General features: G+C 39.1%; 1 protein-coding gene across 1 annotated transcript; it reads left to right on the top strand.

Moving 5' to 3' along the window:
• Positions 1–15,155: 15,155 nt before the first annotated feature.
• LOC122450378 (olfactory receptor 4D2-like) lies at positions 15,156–16,091 on the top strand. The gene has a single exon (XM_043482731.1). It carries the CDS (start codon positions 15,156–15,158, stop codon positions 16,089–16,091), a length of 936 nt encoding a protein of 311 aa, XP_043338666.1.
• Positions 16,092–18,637: the final 2,546 nt, after the last annotated feature.

Here is an 18,637-nt window from a genome sequence, read left to right as displayed (position 1 = left end):
ATTTGTATGATGTGGCTAAGAAGAGGACGCTCTAGGATGGTTGGGGAACCAAAGCCAGAAAGAGCAGGACCATATCTATTAGTGGTCCTGATCTGAGGTATGGGTTCAGTCCAAGGCTGCTGCCTCATGGGGTTTTGCCTTTCCCTTTGACTTCCTGCCCTTAATGAGGGCTTCATGTAGGTGGGGACTGTACTTTATTCATCACTGCTGAATTTTCCAAATTTGTTGGAATATTGAGTACAGCTCTTTCACAGCATCATCTTTTATTTTTAAATTTTTTTTCCATTTATTTTTATTAGTTGGAGGCTAATTACTTTACAATATTGTAGTGGTTTTTGTCATACATTGACATGAGTCAGCCATGGATTTACATGTATTCCCCATCCCGATCCCCCCTCCCACCTCCCTCTCTACCCGATCCCTCTGGGTCTTCCCAGTGCACCAGGCCCGAGCACTTGTCTCATGCATCATCTTTTAGGATTTGAAGTAGCTCAGCTGGAATTCCATCACCTCCACTAGCTTTGTTCATAGTGATGTTTCCTAAGGCCCACTTGACTTCACATTCTAGGATGTCTGGCCCTAAGTGAGTATGAGTGATTACACCATCATGATTATCTGGGTCATGAAGATCTTTTTTGCACAGTTCTTCTGTCTATTCTTGCCACATATTCTTAATATCTTCTGCTTCTGTTAGGCCCATACCATTTCTGTCCTTTATTGAGCCCATCTTTGCCATTCAATATCACGGTAATCCAAGCCTATGCCCCGACCAGTAATGCTGAACAAGCTGAAGTTGAACAGTTCTATGAAGACCTACGAAACCTTCTAGAACTAACACCCCAAAAAAGATGTCCTTTTCATTATAGGGGACTGGAATGTAAAAGTAAGAAGTCAAGAAAAACCTGGAGTAACAGGCAAATTTGGCCTTGGAGTACAGAATGAAGCAGGCCAAAGGCTAATAGAGTTCTGCCAAGAGAATGCACTGGTCATAGCAAACACTCTCTCCCAACAACACAAGAGAAGACTCTACACATGGACATCACCAGAAGGTCAACACCAAAATCAGATTGATTATATTCTTTGGAGCCAAAGATGGAGAAGCTCTATACAGTCAGCAAAAACAAGACCGGGAGCTGACTGTGGCTCAGATCACGAACTCCTTATTGCCAAATTCAGACTGAAATTGAAGAAAAGTGTGGAAAACCACTAGACCATTCAGGTATGACCTGTATCAAATCCCTTATGACTATACAGTGGAAGTGAGAAATAGATTTAAGGGACTAGATCTGATAGACAGAGTGCCTGATGAGCTATGGATGGAGGTTTGTGACATTGTACAGAACACAGGAATCAAGACCATCCCCAAGAAAAAGAAATGCAAGAAAGCAAAATGGCTGTCTGAGGAGGCCTTACTAGTAGCTGTGAAAAGAAGAGAAGCAGAAAATAAAGGAGAAAAGGAAAGATATACCCATTTGAATGTAGAGTTCCAAAGACTAGCAAGGAGAGTAAGAAAGCCTTCCTTAGTGATCAATGCAAAGAAATGGAGGAAAACAATAGAATGAGAAAGACTAGAGATCTCTTCAAGAAAAGAGATACCAAGGGAACATTTCATGCAAAGATGGGCTCAATAAAGGACATATATCGTATGGAGTGAATGCACCAACCAAAAAGACTTAGACTGGCTCAGTACATGAAAATATTGGCATGGATGCACTTCCACTTACCACCTCATTCCATTTAAGCTCCCAAATTGTGTGTAATTATTTTGTATTGTTAGGTTAATCATGTTTCCATTACAGTTTGCACTTATAATTATCTTTTATTTTTTGTGTAGCTATTATGGTGGAAATGGATAAACATCTTTTACTATTGTGATTATGTAACTATTATTCATTTAATGAATAAAAGTTACCAAAAAAGATGGCATTTTCATCATAGGGGACTGGAATGCAAAAGTAGGAAGTCAAGAAATACCTGGAGTAACAGCCAAGTTTGGCCTTGGAGTACCAAATGAAGCAAGGCAAATCCTAACAGTTTTGCCAAGAGAACACGCTGGACATAGCAAACACCAGTTCTAAAAACACAAGAGACGACTGTACAAATGGACATTACCAGATGGTCAATACCCAAATAAGATTGATTATTTCTTTGCAGCCTAAGATGAAGAAGCTCTATACAGTCAGCCAAAAGAAGACTGAGAGCTGATTGTGGTTCGGATCATGAACTCCTTATTGAAAAATTCAGCCTTAAATTGAAGAAAGTAGGGAAAACCAGTAGGCCATTCAGGTATTACCTAAATAAAATCTCTTACGATTATACAGTGGATGTGACAAATAAATTCAAGGAATAACATCTGATAGACAGAGTTCCCGAAGAACTCTGGACAGAGGTTCGTGACATTGAACAGGAGGTGGTGGTCAAAGCCATCCCCAGGAAGAAGAAATGCAAAAAGGCAAAATTTGTCTAAGGAGGCCTTTCAAATAGCTGAGAAAAGACAAGAAGTAAAAGGCAAAGGAGAAAAAGAAAGATGTACCCATCTGAATGCAGAGTTCCAAGGAATAGCAAGGAGAGATAAGAAAGACTTCCTAATAGATCAATGAAAAGAAATAGAGGAAAACAACAGAATGGGAAACACTAGAGATATCTTCAAGAAAAGTAGAGATACCATGGGAACATTTCATGCAAAGATGGGCACAATAAAGGACAGAAATGGTATGGACCTAACACAAGCAGAAGAGATTAAGAAAAGTGGCAAGAATACACAGAAGAACCATACAAAAAAGATCTTAGTGGCCCAGATAACCATGATGGTGTGATCACTCACCTAGAGCCAGACATCTTGGAATGCAAAAGGTCTAAGGAAGCCTTAGGATGCTTCCACATGGGCTTTAGGAAGCATCACTATGAACAAAGTTAGTGGACGGGATGGAATCCCAGTTGAGTTATTTCATATCTTAAAAGATGATGCTGTTGAAGTGCTGCACTCTATATGCCAGCAAATTTGGAAAACTCAGCAATGGCCACAGGACTGGTAAAGGTCCATTTTCATTCCAATCCCAAAGAGAGGCAATGCCAAAGAATGTTCAAACTACTGCACAATTGCACTCATCTCACACACTAGCAAAGTAATGCTCAAAATTCTCTAAGCTAGTCTTCAACATGAGAACCGAGAACTTCCAGATGTTCAAGCTGGATTTAAAAAAGGCAGAGGAACAAGAGATCAAACTGCCAACATCTGTTGGATCATAGTAAAAGCAAGAGGGCTCCAGAAAAACACTTACTTCTGCTTTGCTGATTATACCAAAGCTTTTGACTGTGTGGATCACAATAAACTTTTGAAAATTCTTCAAGACATGGGAATACCAGACCACCTTGCCTACCTTCTGAAAAACCTGTGTATAGGTCAAGAAGCAATAGTTAGAACCAGACATGGAACAATGGACTGGTTCCAAATTGGGAAAAGAGTACGTCAAGGCTGTATATTGTCACCCTACTTGTTTAACTTCTGTGCAGAGTACATCATGAGAAATGCTGGACTTGATGAAGCACAAGCTGAGATCAAGATTGTCAGGAGAAATATTGATAACTTCAGATATGCAGATGTCACCACCTTTATGGCAGAAAGCAAAGAGGAAGTAGTGAGCCTCTTGATGAAAGTGAAAGAGGAGAGTGAGAAAGCTGGCTTAAGATCATGGCATCCTGTCCCATCACTTCATGGCAAATAGATGGGGAATGAATGGAACTAGTAAGAGACTTTATTTTCTTGGGCTCCAAAATCACTGCAGCCATGAAATTAAAAGACGCTTGCTCCTTGGAAGAAAAGCTATGACCAAACTAGCTTCTCTATTAAAAAGCAGAGACATTACTTTGCAAGCAATGGTCTGTATGGTTGAAGCTATGGTTTTTCCAGTAGTCATGTATTTATCTGAGAGTTGGACCATAAAGAAGGCTGAGCTCCATAGAATTGATGTGTTTAGATTGTGGTGTTGGACAAGACTCTTGAGAGTCTCTTGGACTGCAAGGAGGTCAATTCAGTCAATCCTAAAGGGAATCATTCCTAAATATTCATTGGAAGCAGTGATGCTGAAGCTAAAACTCCAATATTTTGGCCATCTGATTCATTGGAAAAGACACTGATGCTGGGGAAGATTGAAGGCAGGAGGAGGGGACGACAGAGGATGAGATGGTTGAATGGCATCACCAACTCGATGGATGTGAGTTTGAGCAGGATCCGGGAGTTGGTGATGGACAGGGAAGCCTGGCATGCTACAGTCCATGGGGTCCCGGAGAGTCAGACACGACCAAGCGACTGAACTGAACTGATTCATTTAATACTGTTGTATCATGATTGATCAACAAAAGATAATAAAATTCTATATTATTAAAACTACCATTTAAAAGAAAAATCTACAATCACTACTTTTTTTTGAGGTTATGTCTTTAGTTTAATCAACATAGAAAACTGATTCCTTGGCTGTAATACATAATCTGGATTCAGTTTTACTTTGTTTTCTTTCTACATGAAATACCTAATTTTCCTGCAGTTCATTATGCATGATATAATTTCTTCTCTCTTAATTAAATTTGAATATATGTCAATTATTATTTTTCACATTAAGTACTATTCTTGACTCCAGTCAAGATATATAATCTTATGTTTTATCTCATAATCATGTCAGTACATGATATCAGTACAATTTTTCATACTTCTAAAAATCCTTATAAATTCTACCTTTAGGATTTGCAAAAGCAAAATTAAATCTATTTCTTTAATTATCTATGTCAAAACTAAGACACTGTGTATATATTTACTTCAAGATGGGGAAATCAGTATAGGTTGGGCTTACCCTTCTAATTTTTAATTGTATAATCTACTTGTTTGAAACAACTTACTATAATGTTTAAAACTTACCATAATCTTTAATTTTGTCTATTTTTTCTATCAAAACATTTTATGTCATTTTCCCTGCTTTATACCAAATTAGAATAAATTTTGCAATTATATATTTAAATGTTTAGTGATGCCAGGCACAATTAAATGGTCTAAATCATAGTCATTTAAAATAGAATGTTTTTTCTTGATTTTAATAGAACTATGAGCTCATTCTTAAAAAAATAAAAGATGAAGCAACAGAATTAAAATTTTCTGTAATCCAGAGGAAAATATCTTTGTGGTTTTCTTTTTTAAAATCATTTTATTTATTATAATTGGAGGCTAATTACTTTACAATATTGTGGTGGTTTTTGCCGTACATTGACATGAATCAACCACAGGTGTACATGTGTCCCCCGTCCTGAACCCCGCTCCCACCTCTCTCCCTATCCCATCCCTCTGGGTTGTTCCAGTGCACCGGTTTTGAGTGTCCTGTTTCATGCATCAAACTTGGACTGGTCATCTATTTCACATATGGTAATATACCTGTTTCAATGCTATTCTCTTTACAATCACTTTTTAAAATCCAGATGCACATTAGAAACACCTTGGAATTTTTTGAAAAATACAAATGCCTAGCTATTGTTTTTTGTCCCCCAAAGCTCTAGATGTGATTCTAATGAGCAGCCATGTTTGAAAACAGCTAGACTGTATGATGATCTTTTACTTTTATCCAGTTTGTTTCACTTTTTCTATTTCATGTTCAGTGTTCCCATTTCATTCAGTTTATATTTCCCAATTTCTCTGTCTCTTTTTTTGTTGTTCTTTCTCAGGCCTTTATCAAATGCAGTAGAAAAGCTTGTGTGTGTGTGTGTGTGTGTGTGTGTGTGTGTGTGTGTGTATTTGTATAGTATGTATAATATTAATAAAAATATATTTTAGAAAACATGAATTTTTGCTTATCTAAATATTTATGACATTTGGTTCCACTTGCAGAACTAAGTATGAATAGAATGCTAGACTTCTAATATACATTTACTTAAAACTTTGAGATAGTTCCATTTATTCTGGCATCTAGCATTACTGCTAAAAGTCTAGAAAGATGATTACTTTAGTGATTTTTTTTTAAAAAGATGAATGAGGCTTAAAACTCCTAATCCAATTCTGAGAATATAAACAAATACTATGTTGTGAAGAAAAAAAAAAACCAGGAAATTAACATGTATTATTAACTAAAGTAGAGATTTTATTGAAATTTCACAAAAATTTATGCTAGTGTCCATTATTTGTTTTCATACTTTATTCAGTATTCCACATTGTATTTATGTGCATTGAGCAGCTTCAGCTGCATGCAACAAATTCTGATAAATTCTCTTTTCATTTTTTTTCCATTTATTTTTATTAGTTGGAGGCTAATTACAATATTGTAGTGGTTTTTGCCATACATTGACATGAATCAGCCATGCGAGGGGGAAGTGGGATAGGGAATAAATGTAAATCTTTTCATTTTTATTGTTACAAATATTTTCTAATTTTCCTTGTTGTGGCTGCTTAGATATATCCATCATTTAAAAGTGGACATTTAATTTCCAAACACATGGCGTTTTAAAAGTATCTTTGATATTAATTTCTGGTTTTTATATTAATTTCTCATTTAAATGCTTTCTTCTCTGCAATCACTCTCTGTGTTTTTTCAGTCTTAACTTTATTGAGGCTTTCAATGGCTAAGTCAAAGATCTCTCTAGGTAAATGTCACATTGCACTTGAAAATATATAGGTTATTTTCAAGTATCTTTTGATAATGATTTATTTTTTAAATTAATTTATTTTGATTGGAGACTAATTACTTTACAATACTATGGTGGCTTTTGCCATACATTGGCATGAATTAGCCACAGGTGTACATGTGTCCCTCCATCCCAAACCCTGCTCCCACCTCCCTCCTCATCCCATCCCTCTGGGTTGTCCCAGTGTACTGGATTTGAATTCCCTAGTTATAAAAGAGAACACATTCTGTATGGTTTCAGTACCTTTAGACTGTGAAATACTTGCACCTTGTTTTACATCCCTGGATTTCACATCTCTGGATATGTTCCAGTGACTCCTGGTTTATAGTCTATGGGAACTTGAATAGAGCTTATTGCCTGCTGTTGTGTGAAAACTGTATAAATTTTAATTATGTTGAATTGGTTCATAGTGCTTTTCAGGTCTACTATATCCTTCTACGTTTCTGTCTATTCATCCTATTAATTTTTGAGAGTTTGATATTGAAGCACCAACTAAAGACCTTAATTTATCTACTTAAAAATAATTGTAATATATAGTAGAACTATATGTATCTTTGTTCTGTATTTTCCAAGTCTCCTGTAATGTGTTATCATATTTTCATAATTTAGGGGCTTCCCAAGTGGTACTCGTGGTAAAGAAACACCTGACAATGCAGGAGACATAAGAGACACTGGTTTGATCCCTAGATCAGGATGATCCCCTGGAGGAGGGCATGGCAACCCACTCCAATATACTTGCCTGGAGAATCTCATAGATAGAGGAGCCAGGCAGGCTACAGTCTAGTCCACAAGGTTGCAAAGAATCAGACACGACTGAAGAGACTTAGCACACATACATGCATACTTTCATAATGTAAAAAATAAAAAAAGAAGAAATAAAGTCATCAATAAAAATTAAAAAAAAAAAGAAGACCAAACTAGGCATTTCTCCAAAGAAGACATACAGATGGCTAAGAGGCACATGGAAAGATGCTCAACATCACTAATTATTTGAGAAATGTGAATCAAAACTACAATAAGCTATTACCTCAAACCAGTCAAAATGGCTATTATCAGAAAATCTACAAGCAATAAAAGCTGGAGAGAGTGTGGAGAGAAGGAAACCCTTCTACAGTGTTGGTGGGAATTTAAATTGGTTTAGCCACTCTGGAGAACAGTATGGAAATTTCTTATAAAACTAAAAATGGAGTTACCATATGACCCTGCAATCCCACTCCTGGGCACATATCCAATGAAAAACATGGTCTGAAAGGATACACGGACCCAATGCTCATTGCAGCACTGTTTACAATTGCCAAGACATGGAAGCAACCTAAATGTCCATTGGCAGAGGAATGGATAAAGATATGTGGTGCATATATACAATGGAATATTACTCAGCCATTGAAAAGAATGAAATAATTCCATTTGCAGCAACATCAATGGACCTAGAGATTGTCATGCTGAATGAAGACAGTCAGACAGAGAAAGAGAAATTTTGTATCATATTCCTTATATGAGGAATCTAAAAAGAAATGATACAAATGAATTTATTTATAGAACAGAAGCAGATCACAGACTTAGAGAATGAACTTATGGTTACCAGGGGGTAAGGATGGGAAGAAAGAGATACTTAAAGAGTCTGAGATAGACATCTACATCCTAAGAACAGCATGTATATTATCTATGGTGAAACAGGTCACCAGCCCAGGTGGGATGCATGAGACAAGTGCTCGGGCCTGGTGCACTGGGAAGACCCAGAGGAATCGGGTGGAGAGGGAGGTGGGAGGGGGGATCGGGATGGGGAATACGTGTAAATCTATTGCTGATTCATGTCAATGTATGACAAAACCCACTGAAATAATAAATAAATAAATAAAAATAAATAAATAAATAAATAAAAATAAAATGAATAACCAACAAGGAACTGCTCTATGGCACAGGAATCTCTGCTCAGTGTTATGTGGCAACCTGGATGGGAGGGGAGTTTGGAGGAGAATGGATACTTGTATATGTATGGCTGAGTCCATTCATTCTCCACCTGAAACTATCACAAAATTGTAATTTGGCTATTGTCCAATATAAAACAAAAAGTTAAAAAACAAATATAATTGAATGACTAACTTAATGAGCAAACACAAAATGAAAAAAAAAAACAACCCAGAATAATTTTTGAATCTACCTCACTTGTATGTGGAAGAACTTTACATTGTACTCTTATCTACCAAAGGCAGATACTCTATTTTGCCAAGAATAAACATTTGCAGTGAAATAATTCAGACCAATCTGTAAGTCCTATGCAGAACAGAGAATTCTAAGAAATAAGAAAGTTTTTACAGCACATCAAGGTTACAATGCCAATTAATTCCCGTGTTGATCAATTCCTCATAATGAGAAATATGTGAGTTTCCTGTACCAATCCTTGTATTAGAGGTAGTATGAGTACACAGGTAAAGAATGCATCTATTCTTTAGATGAATAGATCTAACAGATCTTAGAATAGATGAATAAAGAATCATCAATTCACTGTATAGATGATCTAGTTACACTTGGGATGGATGGTAAAACAGTATAAGGGCTTTGGTTCACAAAATAAAGGACAAGGTTTATAGACAGTAAATTTCTATTGTATTGATCGTATATGTTTGTCCATCTATGACTATTTCTAAGTAAAGATCAGTTAGTCTTAAAATTAGAAGAAAAGGGGAAAAGGGAGAAAGAAGAGAACAGGAAGGAAGGAAAGAAATCAAGCCAGTTATCCATCAATTCAGTTCAGTTCAGTCACTCGGTCGTGTCCGACTCTTTGCAACCCCATGAATCACAGCACGACAGGCCTCCCTGTCCATCACCAACTTCCAGAGTATACCCAAACTCTTGTCCATTGAGTCGGTGATGGCATCCAACAATCTCATCCCCTTTCGTCCCCTTCTCCTCCTGCCCTCAATCTTTTCCAGCATGAGGGTCCTTTCAAATGAGTCAGCTCTTTGCATCAGGTGGCCAAAGTAATGGAGTTTCAGCTTCAACATCAGTCCTTCCAATGAACACCCAGGACTGATCTCCTCTAGGATGGACTGGTTGGATTCCTTGCAGTCCAAGGGACTCTCAAGAGTCTTCTCCAACACCACAACTCAAAAGCATCAATTCTTTGGTGCTCAGCTTTCTTTATGGTCTAACGCTCACATCCATACATGACTACTGGAAAAACCATAGCTTGACTATGACGGAACTTTGTGGACAAAGTAATGTCTTTGCTTTTTAATATGCTGTCTAGGTTGGTCATAACTTTCCTTCCAAGGAGTAAGTATCTTTTAATTTCATGGCTGCAATCACCATCTGCAGTGATTTTGGAGCCCAAAAAAATAAAGTCAGCCACTGTTTCCACTATTTCCCCATCTATTTGCCATGAAGTGATGGGACCAGATGCCATGATGTTAGTTTTCTGAATGTTGAGCTTTAAGCCAACTTTTTCACTTTCCTCTTTCAATTTCATCAAAAGGCTCTTTAGTTCTTCTTCATTTTCTGCCATAAGGGTGGTGTCATCTGCATATCTGTGGTTATTGATATTTCTCCTGGCCATCTTCATTCCAGCTTCTGCTTCCTCCAGCCCAGCATTTCCCATGATGTACTCTGCATAGAAGTTAAACAAGCAGGGTAACAATACACAGCCTTGATGTACTCCTTTTCCTATTTGGAATCAGTCTGTTGTTCCATGGGCAGTTCTAATTGTTGCTTCATGACGTGCATACAGGTTTCTCAAGAGGCAAGTTAGGTGGTCTGGTATTCCCATCTTCTTCAGAATTTTCCACGGTTTATTGTGATCCACACAGTCGAAGGCTTTGGCATAGTCAATAAAGCAGAAATGGATGTCTTCCTGGAACCCTCTTGCTTTTTCGATGATTCGGTGGATGTTAGTTATTTGATCTCTGGTTCCTCTGCCTTTTCTAAAACCAGCTTGAACATCTGGAAGTTCACGGTTCACATATTGCTGAAGCCTGGCTTGGAGAATTTTGAGCACTACTTTACTAGCAGGTGAGATGAGTGCAATTGTGTGGTAGTTTGAGCATTCTTTGGCATTGCCTTTCTTTGGGACTGGAGTGAAAACTGGCCTTTTCCAGTCCTATGGCTACTGCTGAGCTTTCCAAATTTGCTGACATATTGAGTGCAGCACTTTCACAGCATCATCTTTCAGGATTTGAAATAACTCAACTGGGATTCCATCACCTCCACTAGCTTTGTTCGTAGTGATGCTTCCTAAGGCCCACTTGACTTCACATTCCAGGATGTCTGGCTCTAGATGAGCGTGAGTGATCACACCATCATGATTATCTGGGTCATGAAGATCTTCTTTGTATAGTTCTTCTGTGTATTCTTGCCACTTCTTCTTAATATCTTCTGCTTCTGTTAGGTCCATATTTCTGTCTTTTATTGAGTCCATCTTTCCATGAAATGTTCCCTTGGTATCTAATTTTCTTGAAGAGATCGCTAGTCTTTCCCATTCTATTATTTCCCTCTATTTCCTTGCACTGATCGCTAAGGAAAGCTTTCTTATCTCTCCTTGCTATTCTTTGGAACTCTGCATTCAAATGGATATATCTTTCCTTTTCTCTTTTGCTTTCTGCTTCTCTTCTCTTCACAGCTACCTGTAAGGCCTACTCAGATGGCCGTTTTGCTTTTTTGCATTTCCTTTTTTTGGGGATGGTCTTGATTCCTGTGTTCTGTACAATGTCACGAACCTCCATCCATAGTTCATCAGGCACTCTGTCTATCAGATCTAGTCTCTTAAATCTATTTCTCTCTTCCACTGTTTAGTCATAAGGGATTTGATTTAGGTAATACCTGAATGATCTAGTGGTTTTCTGTACTTTCTTCAATTTAAGTCTGAATTTGGCAATAAAGAGTTCATGATCTGAGCCACAGTCAGCTCCTGGTCTGGTTTTTGCTGACTGTATAGAGCTTCTTCATCTTTGGCTCCAAAGAATATAATCAATCTGATTTCGGTGTTGACCATCTGGTGATGTCCATGTGTATAGTTGTCTCTTGTGTTGTTGGGAGAGGGTGTTTGCTATGACCAGTGTGTTCTCTTGGCAGAACTCTATTAGCCTTTGGCCTGCTTCATTCTGTACTCCAAGGCCAAATTTGCCTGTTACTCCAGGTGTTTCTTGACTTCCTACTTTTGCATTCCAGTCCCCTATAATGAAAAGGACATCATTTTTGGGTGTTAGTTCTAGAAGGTCTTGTAGATCTTCACAGAACCATTCAGCTTCAGCCTCTTCAGCGTTACTGGTTGGGGCATAGGCTTTGATTACCATGATATTGAATGGTTTGCCTTGGAAACAGACAGAGATCATTCTGTCGTTTTTGAGATTGCATCCAAGTACTGCATTTTGGACTCTTTTGTTGACTATGATGGCTACTCCATTTCTTCTAAAGGATTCATGCCCACAGTAGTAGATATAATGGTCATCTGAGGTAAATTCACCCATTCCAGTCCATCTTAGTTTGCTGATTCCTAGAATGTCGACGTTCAGTCTTGCATCTCCTATTTGACCACTTCCAATTTTCCTTGATTCATAGACCTAACATTCCAGGTTCATATGCAATATTTCTCTTTACAGCATCGGACCTTGCTTCTATCACTAGTCACTTCCACAACTGGGTGTTGTTATTGCTTTGACTCCATCTGTTGATTCTTTCTGGAGTTATTTCTCCACTGATCTCCAGTAGCATATTAGGCAGTTATCCATAAGATTCCTGAAGAGAGAAAAGTTTGTTGAGGAGCAAGTCTGTGGTTCTCAAAGTGTGGTCCCTGGAGCAGGGAAATTGACATCACCTGAGAACTTGTTACAAATGCAAATTCTTGGCTTACCACGGGCCAACAGAATGAGAGTCTAGAGGTTGGGTACAGTGATTTATCTTTTAACAAGTTCTGTAAGTCATTGTCTCAAAGGTAAGAATCACTGGTCTAAGAAATGGGTTCTTCTAAAACTCCAGAGAGTATGTTTCTTTTGAAGAGATTCCTGTACTTTTGGATCTTGCCCGAGAAATCCCGTATTCTACAAATTTATAAAATTGTATTGTCCTTGGTCCTTTTGGCCCCCAAGGAATAACTTTTAATGAATATGTGGTGTTGAAACACTTAGAAACTTTTTAACAACTCCCATTGCTCCCTTCCCCCCAGTGGTAATCAGCCCAGCCCTATCTGTTGAACCGAGTTCAGTAGTTTCTCCCAAGGATATCCCCTCTTCCCCTAGAGTCACAATCATTGTTGCATACTCAATGTATGGGCAGTAACCGGGAAACTGATGCTGGAGAAAAAGGATCTCCAAAAAGATGGAAGGTCTGGAGACTCCCCCAGTCTGGCTAATGGAAGGTGAGACCAGGGTTTCCTCACCTGTGGATACAGTAAGAAGAATCCAGAGTCACTTGCTGGAGAGTGCAGAGAATAAACAAGGGACATAGACTGATGGTAGGAAATCTAAAGTGTGAGGGGAGCCTCAGTAATGCAGAGGAAATGAGGTTCTGAAAACAGATTCCTGAAGTCGCATGTGCAAAACCAGGCTTTTAACAACCAAGTGAGAATGTGTTCCTGTGATTTAGAGGGAAGATGTTGAGAGCAAAGGATAAAGAAATACACCACAGAATTCTCTGCATGGTCACACTGAACAAGATCATGTAACTCCCCTAATATATTTGGATAGCCAACTGTTTTTTGAGCAACTGCTAAATCAGAGTTGTTATTATATATTTTTGGGCCACTAAGTAATTAAATTTAAAATCTAATTCAAAGGGACAACAGAAAAGAAATGATAAATGCCATACTAAAGGTACTTATAAAATGTTATTGGAACCCTGAGAAGGGAGAGATTAATTCTGCATGGGAGAAATGGAGAAGGAGTCAGAGAGAAGGTGATATTTGAGGACTTCTAGGTTGAAAAAGTTGTAGAATGTATTTCAGGAAACAGAATTCATTTCCAAAGCTGCAGAAGCAGCTGAATATATGACATATGTGATAGACCATGAATTCCTGAACAGCAACAAGTTCCTGGGTAACAGGGATACTGATGAGAAGGGGAGATGGAGCCTACATTTTAGGACTTGGTGTGATACACTGAGAGGGAGTCACATGTGTGTAAGCATGTGTTTCAACCCTGAATTAACCCATAAACCATGGTAGGTCACTTCTAAGAGCTTGAGTTTTAAGCTGCGGGCCCTCAATGCTCATTGAAATATTATAATGACGGGGGGAGGTGATCAAATATGAGTTTAGAAAAGTCTCTCTGACAGTGATATAGTATATGGACAAGAGTGGAGGCAGATGGAAGCCCAAGGATAAGACTAAAATGATCTCTGATGGACAATGGATTGCAGGAGGCAAGTGAGGAGGGGAGTGAGGCAAAACAGGGGAGTGTGAAAGCCACTTAACCATCATTTGTCACCTCTATCTCTCACCTCCCTATCCTCCTTCACCTTTCTTCCCTTCTAGCTCCTGCCCCTCCACCTTTTCATTCCCTTTCCTTCCTCCCCCCTAATCATAATTTTCTTCTTTTTGTTCCTTTGTCTATTCTATTTCTCTTATTTCAGTATCTTTCTGTGTCTTCTGCTCTTGTATTCAGTAACATTTTATAAACTCTTGGGCTTTTTATTAAAGCTCTTCCAACCTCCTTCATACAGTATCCACCACCTGTTTTTAATTAGAGAATTTCTCTCCACTTTCTTGTGTCTCAGCACACACACCATATATGTCCTGGCCCCCGTCCAGTAAGGGGCCACCTACACCAGGGAGAGGGGACACTGCCTATAGCTGTTCACCCACCCAGAGTCAACACCACATGCTTTTTGAGTATTGACTATCACAAAGCATGAGCACTGCAGAGAACAAATAAATTGTGAATCAAGACATAATGTCAGTACCATGTTATGGTTGAATTGGGGAGGAAAACCCTAGAAACAAAAAGTTCATTAACATTTTGACATGTTAGCTGTTACACAAGAAATGATTGGTACAGACTATTAGAGACTTGGAAGAAGGCAAGAGATCTTTACAGTGAGACACTACACAGAGGAGAGTGATTACCATGTAATAGTCCAGGTACTATTTAAGGAACCTATGTGTTATCTTATTTAATCCTCTAGACATTACATACAGACAACATTTTTGTTGTGGAAACTGAGACAGAGAACTTGAATAACTTACTCTAGGTCAGATATTAAGAATAAGAAGCTCTGGAATTTGACTACAAGTCTGTTGGACTCCAAGCATCTTCTCGTCACTGTACTACACAGTATGTTTAAAAAGCAGTCTGTATGTGTCTCTGGATATCTTTTTGATATAGCATGAATATATATTTCAGCACCAATTTGTACATGCTCCAAAGGCAAGGCCATTTAATCAGTGCCTGGAATTATGATCTGCACAAAAATGTCCATCATCTAGAACTGGAACTTAATTTGAGCCCCTGAGCACTAATACATCTCTGTCTGTGGTGTGTTTTCTTTACGTGTATGGAGAAGACATCATGGAATCAGGGAACCACATGTGGGTGCCAGAATTTGTCTTCCTGGGGCTCTCACAGACTCAGGAGCTCCAGCTTATCTTGTTTCTGGTGTTCCTGTTTGTCTACACAACCACTGTCATGGGAAACCTCCTCATCATGGTCACAGTGATCTCTGATTCCAGGCTCCACACACCCATGTATTTTCTGCTCAGAAACCTGGCCATCATAGACCTGTGTTTCTCCTCAGTCACTGCCCCGAAGATGCTGGTGGACTTCCTCTCTAAGAAGAAGACCATTTCCTACCAGGGCTGCATGGCCCAGATCTTCTTCTTCCACTTTCTGGGAGGTGCCATAGTCTTCTTCCTCTCAGTGATGGCCTGTGACCGCCTTGTTGCTATATCCCGGCCCCTCCACTATGTCACCATCATGAACACTCAGGTCTGTGCTGGGCTAGTGGTGGCCAGCTGGGTGGGAGGCTTCATTCATTCCATTTCCCAACTGGCTCTGATGCTCCCTCTGCCTTTCTGCGGCCCCAGCATCCTAGATAATTTCTACTGTGATGTTCCACAGGTATTGAGACTCGCCTGCACTGACACTTCTGTCCTGGAGTTCCTTGTGATCTCCAACAGTGGGATGCTGGATGTCATCTGGTTCCTCCTCCTCCTGATCTCCTACTCAGCCATCCTGGTGATGCTGAGGTCCCACTCTGGGAAGGCGAGGAGGAAGGCAGCTTCCACCTGTACAACCCACATCATCGTCATGTCTATGGTCTTCATTCCAAGCATTTACCTCTATGCCCGGCCCTTCACTTCCTTCTCCATGGACAAGGCTGTATCTGTCAGCCACACAGTCATGACTCCCATGCTCAACCCCATGATCTACACCCTGAGGAACCAGGAAATGCAGGCAGCAGTGAAGAGATTAGGGAGGCGCTGGCTGCTTTGTAAAAGAGAGTGATAGTGGGTCACTTCTCTTTGGGTTTGTTTTCCATTGATAATTTGGAGAGAGAGCTGCTGTATCTGGCCTCTTCAATAACTTGTGTATGTGTTATAAGGGTCATCATAGAAGTGAATGCTTATTGAAAATAAGCAGCTTACCCAGATTTTGAGGAAAAAGGTAAATTCTTACTTTTGTTTGTGTTAGATGATTTGAATGCTCCAATGACAGCAGCATTTGTTGTCATGGAAACATTCTGGCAAGCCACACCCTCCTTTCTGCCTTCTTGGTGGACAGTTACTTTCTTGTTAGAATGGCAGCATTTCCCCAGAAGAGCAGTTCTGTTTTCTGTACTTTGACCTCTCTCTCAGCACCTCATTTTGGTGTGAGACTGGATCATTGGAAACTGCCCAGAATTCTGAGTCTTAAGCTTTATTTTTTTTTAAAGTTTATTTATTTTAGTTGGAGGCTAATTACATTACAATATTGTAGTGGTTTTTGCCATACATTGATATGAATCAGCCATGGGTTTACATGTGTTTCCCAATCTGAACCTCCCTCCCACCTCCCTCCCTACCCCATCATCCCTCTGGGTCATCCCAGTGCACCAGTCCTGAGCACCCTGTCTCATGCATCAAACCTGGACTGGCGATCTGTTTCATATATGATAATATACATATTTTAATGCTGTTCTCTCAGATCATCCCACCCTCAACTTCTCCCACAGAGTCCAAAGACTGTTCTATACATCTGTGTCTCTTTTGCTGTCTCACATATAGGGTTATCATTACCATCTTTCTAAATTCCATATATATGTATTAGTATACTGTATTGGTGTTTTTCTTTCTGGCTTACTTCACTCTGTATAATAGGCTCCAGTTTCATCCACCTCATTAGAACTGACTCAAATGTATTCTTTTTAATGACTGGGTAATATTCCATTGTGTATATGTACCACAGCTATCATCCATTTGTCTGCTGATGGACATCTAGGTTGCTTCCATGTCCTGGCTATTATAAACAGTGCTGCAATGAACATTGGGCTACACCTGTCTCTTTCAATTCTGGTTTCCTCAGTGTGTATGCCCAGCAGTGGGATTGCTGGGTCATATGGCAGTTCTCTTTCCAGTCTTTTAAGGAATCTCCACACTGTTCTCCACAGTGGCTGTACTAGTTTGCATTCCCACCAACAGTGTAAGAGAGTTCCCTTTTCTCCACACCCTCTCCAGCATTTACTGTTTTGTAGACTTTTTGATAGCAGCCATTCTGACCGGTTTGAGATGGTACCTCATTGTGGTTTTGATTTGCATTTCTCTGATAATGAGTGATGTTGAGCATCTTTTCATGTGTTTGTTAGCCGTCTGTATGTCTTCTTTGGAGAAATGTCTGTTTAGTTTTTTGGCCCATTTTTTAATTGGGTCACTTATTTTTCTGGAATTGAGCTGCAGGAGTTGCTTGTATATTTCTGAGATTAATTCTTTGTCAGTTGCTTCATTTGCTATTATTTTCTCCCATTCTGAAGGTTGTCTTTTCACTTTGCTTATAGTTTCCTTCGTTCTGGAAAAGCTTTTAAGTTTAATTAGGTCCCATTTGTTTATTTTTGGTTTTATTTCCATTACTCTGGGAGGTGAGTCATAAAGGATCCTGCTGTGATTTATGTTGGAATGTGTTTTGCCTATGTTTTCTTCTAGTTTTATAGTTTCTGGTCTTACATTTAGATCTTTAATCCATTTTGAGTTTATTTTTGTGAAGACATACAGATGGCTAACAAGCACATGAAAAGATGCCCAATATCACTCATTATCAGAGAAATGCAAATCAAAACCACAATGAGGTACCATCTCACACCGGTCAGAATGGCTGCTATCAAAAAGTCTACAAACAATCAATGCTGGATAGGGTGTGGAGAAAAAGGAACTCTCTTACACTGTTGGTGGGAATGCAAATTAGTACAGCCACTAAGGAGAACAGTGTGGAGATTCCTTAAAAGACTGGAAAGAGAACTGCCATATGACCCAGCAATCCCACTGCTGAGCATGCAAACTGAGGAAACCAGAATTGAAAGAGACAGGTGTAGCCCAGTGTTCATTGCAGCACTGTTTATAATAGCCAGGACATGGAAGCAACCTAGATGTCCATCAGCAGACAAATGGATAAGATAGCTGTGGTACATATACACAATGGAATATTACCCAGTCATTAAAAAGAATACATTTGAGTCAGTTCTAATGAGGTGGGTGAAACTGGAGCCTATTATACAGAGTGACGTAAGCCAGAAAAGAAAAACACCAATACAGTATACTAATACATATATATGGAATTTAGAAAGATGGTAATGATAACCCTATATGTGAGACAGCAAAAGAGACACAGATGTATAGAACAGTCTTTTGGACTCTGTGGGAGAAGGTGAGGGTGGGATGATCTGAGAGAATAGTATTGAAACCTGTATATTATCATATATGAAGCAGATAAGTCTTAAGCTTTAATTTGGAGACCCAAACGCATCACTAACCAAATGGATGACCTTGCATGAGACACCTGCCTTCTCTTGAACTCATAACTTC

Source organism: Cervus canadensis, chromosome 1, assembly GCF_019320065.1.
Source record: "Cervus canadensis isolate Bull #8, Minnesota chromosome 1, ASM1932006v1, whole genome shotgun sequence".
Taxonomy (NCBI): Eukaryota; Metazoa; Chordata; class Mammalia; order Artiodactyla; family Cervidae; genus Cervus; species Cervus canadensis.
The sequence above is the reverse complement of the archived record's forward strand: the minus strand, read 5'-3'. Positions and strand labels throughout refer to the sequence as shown.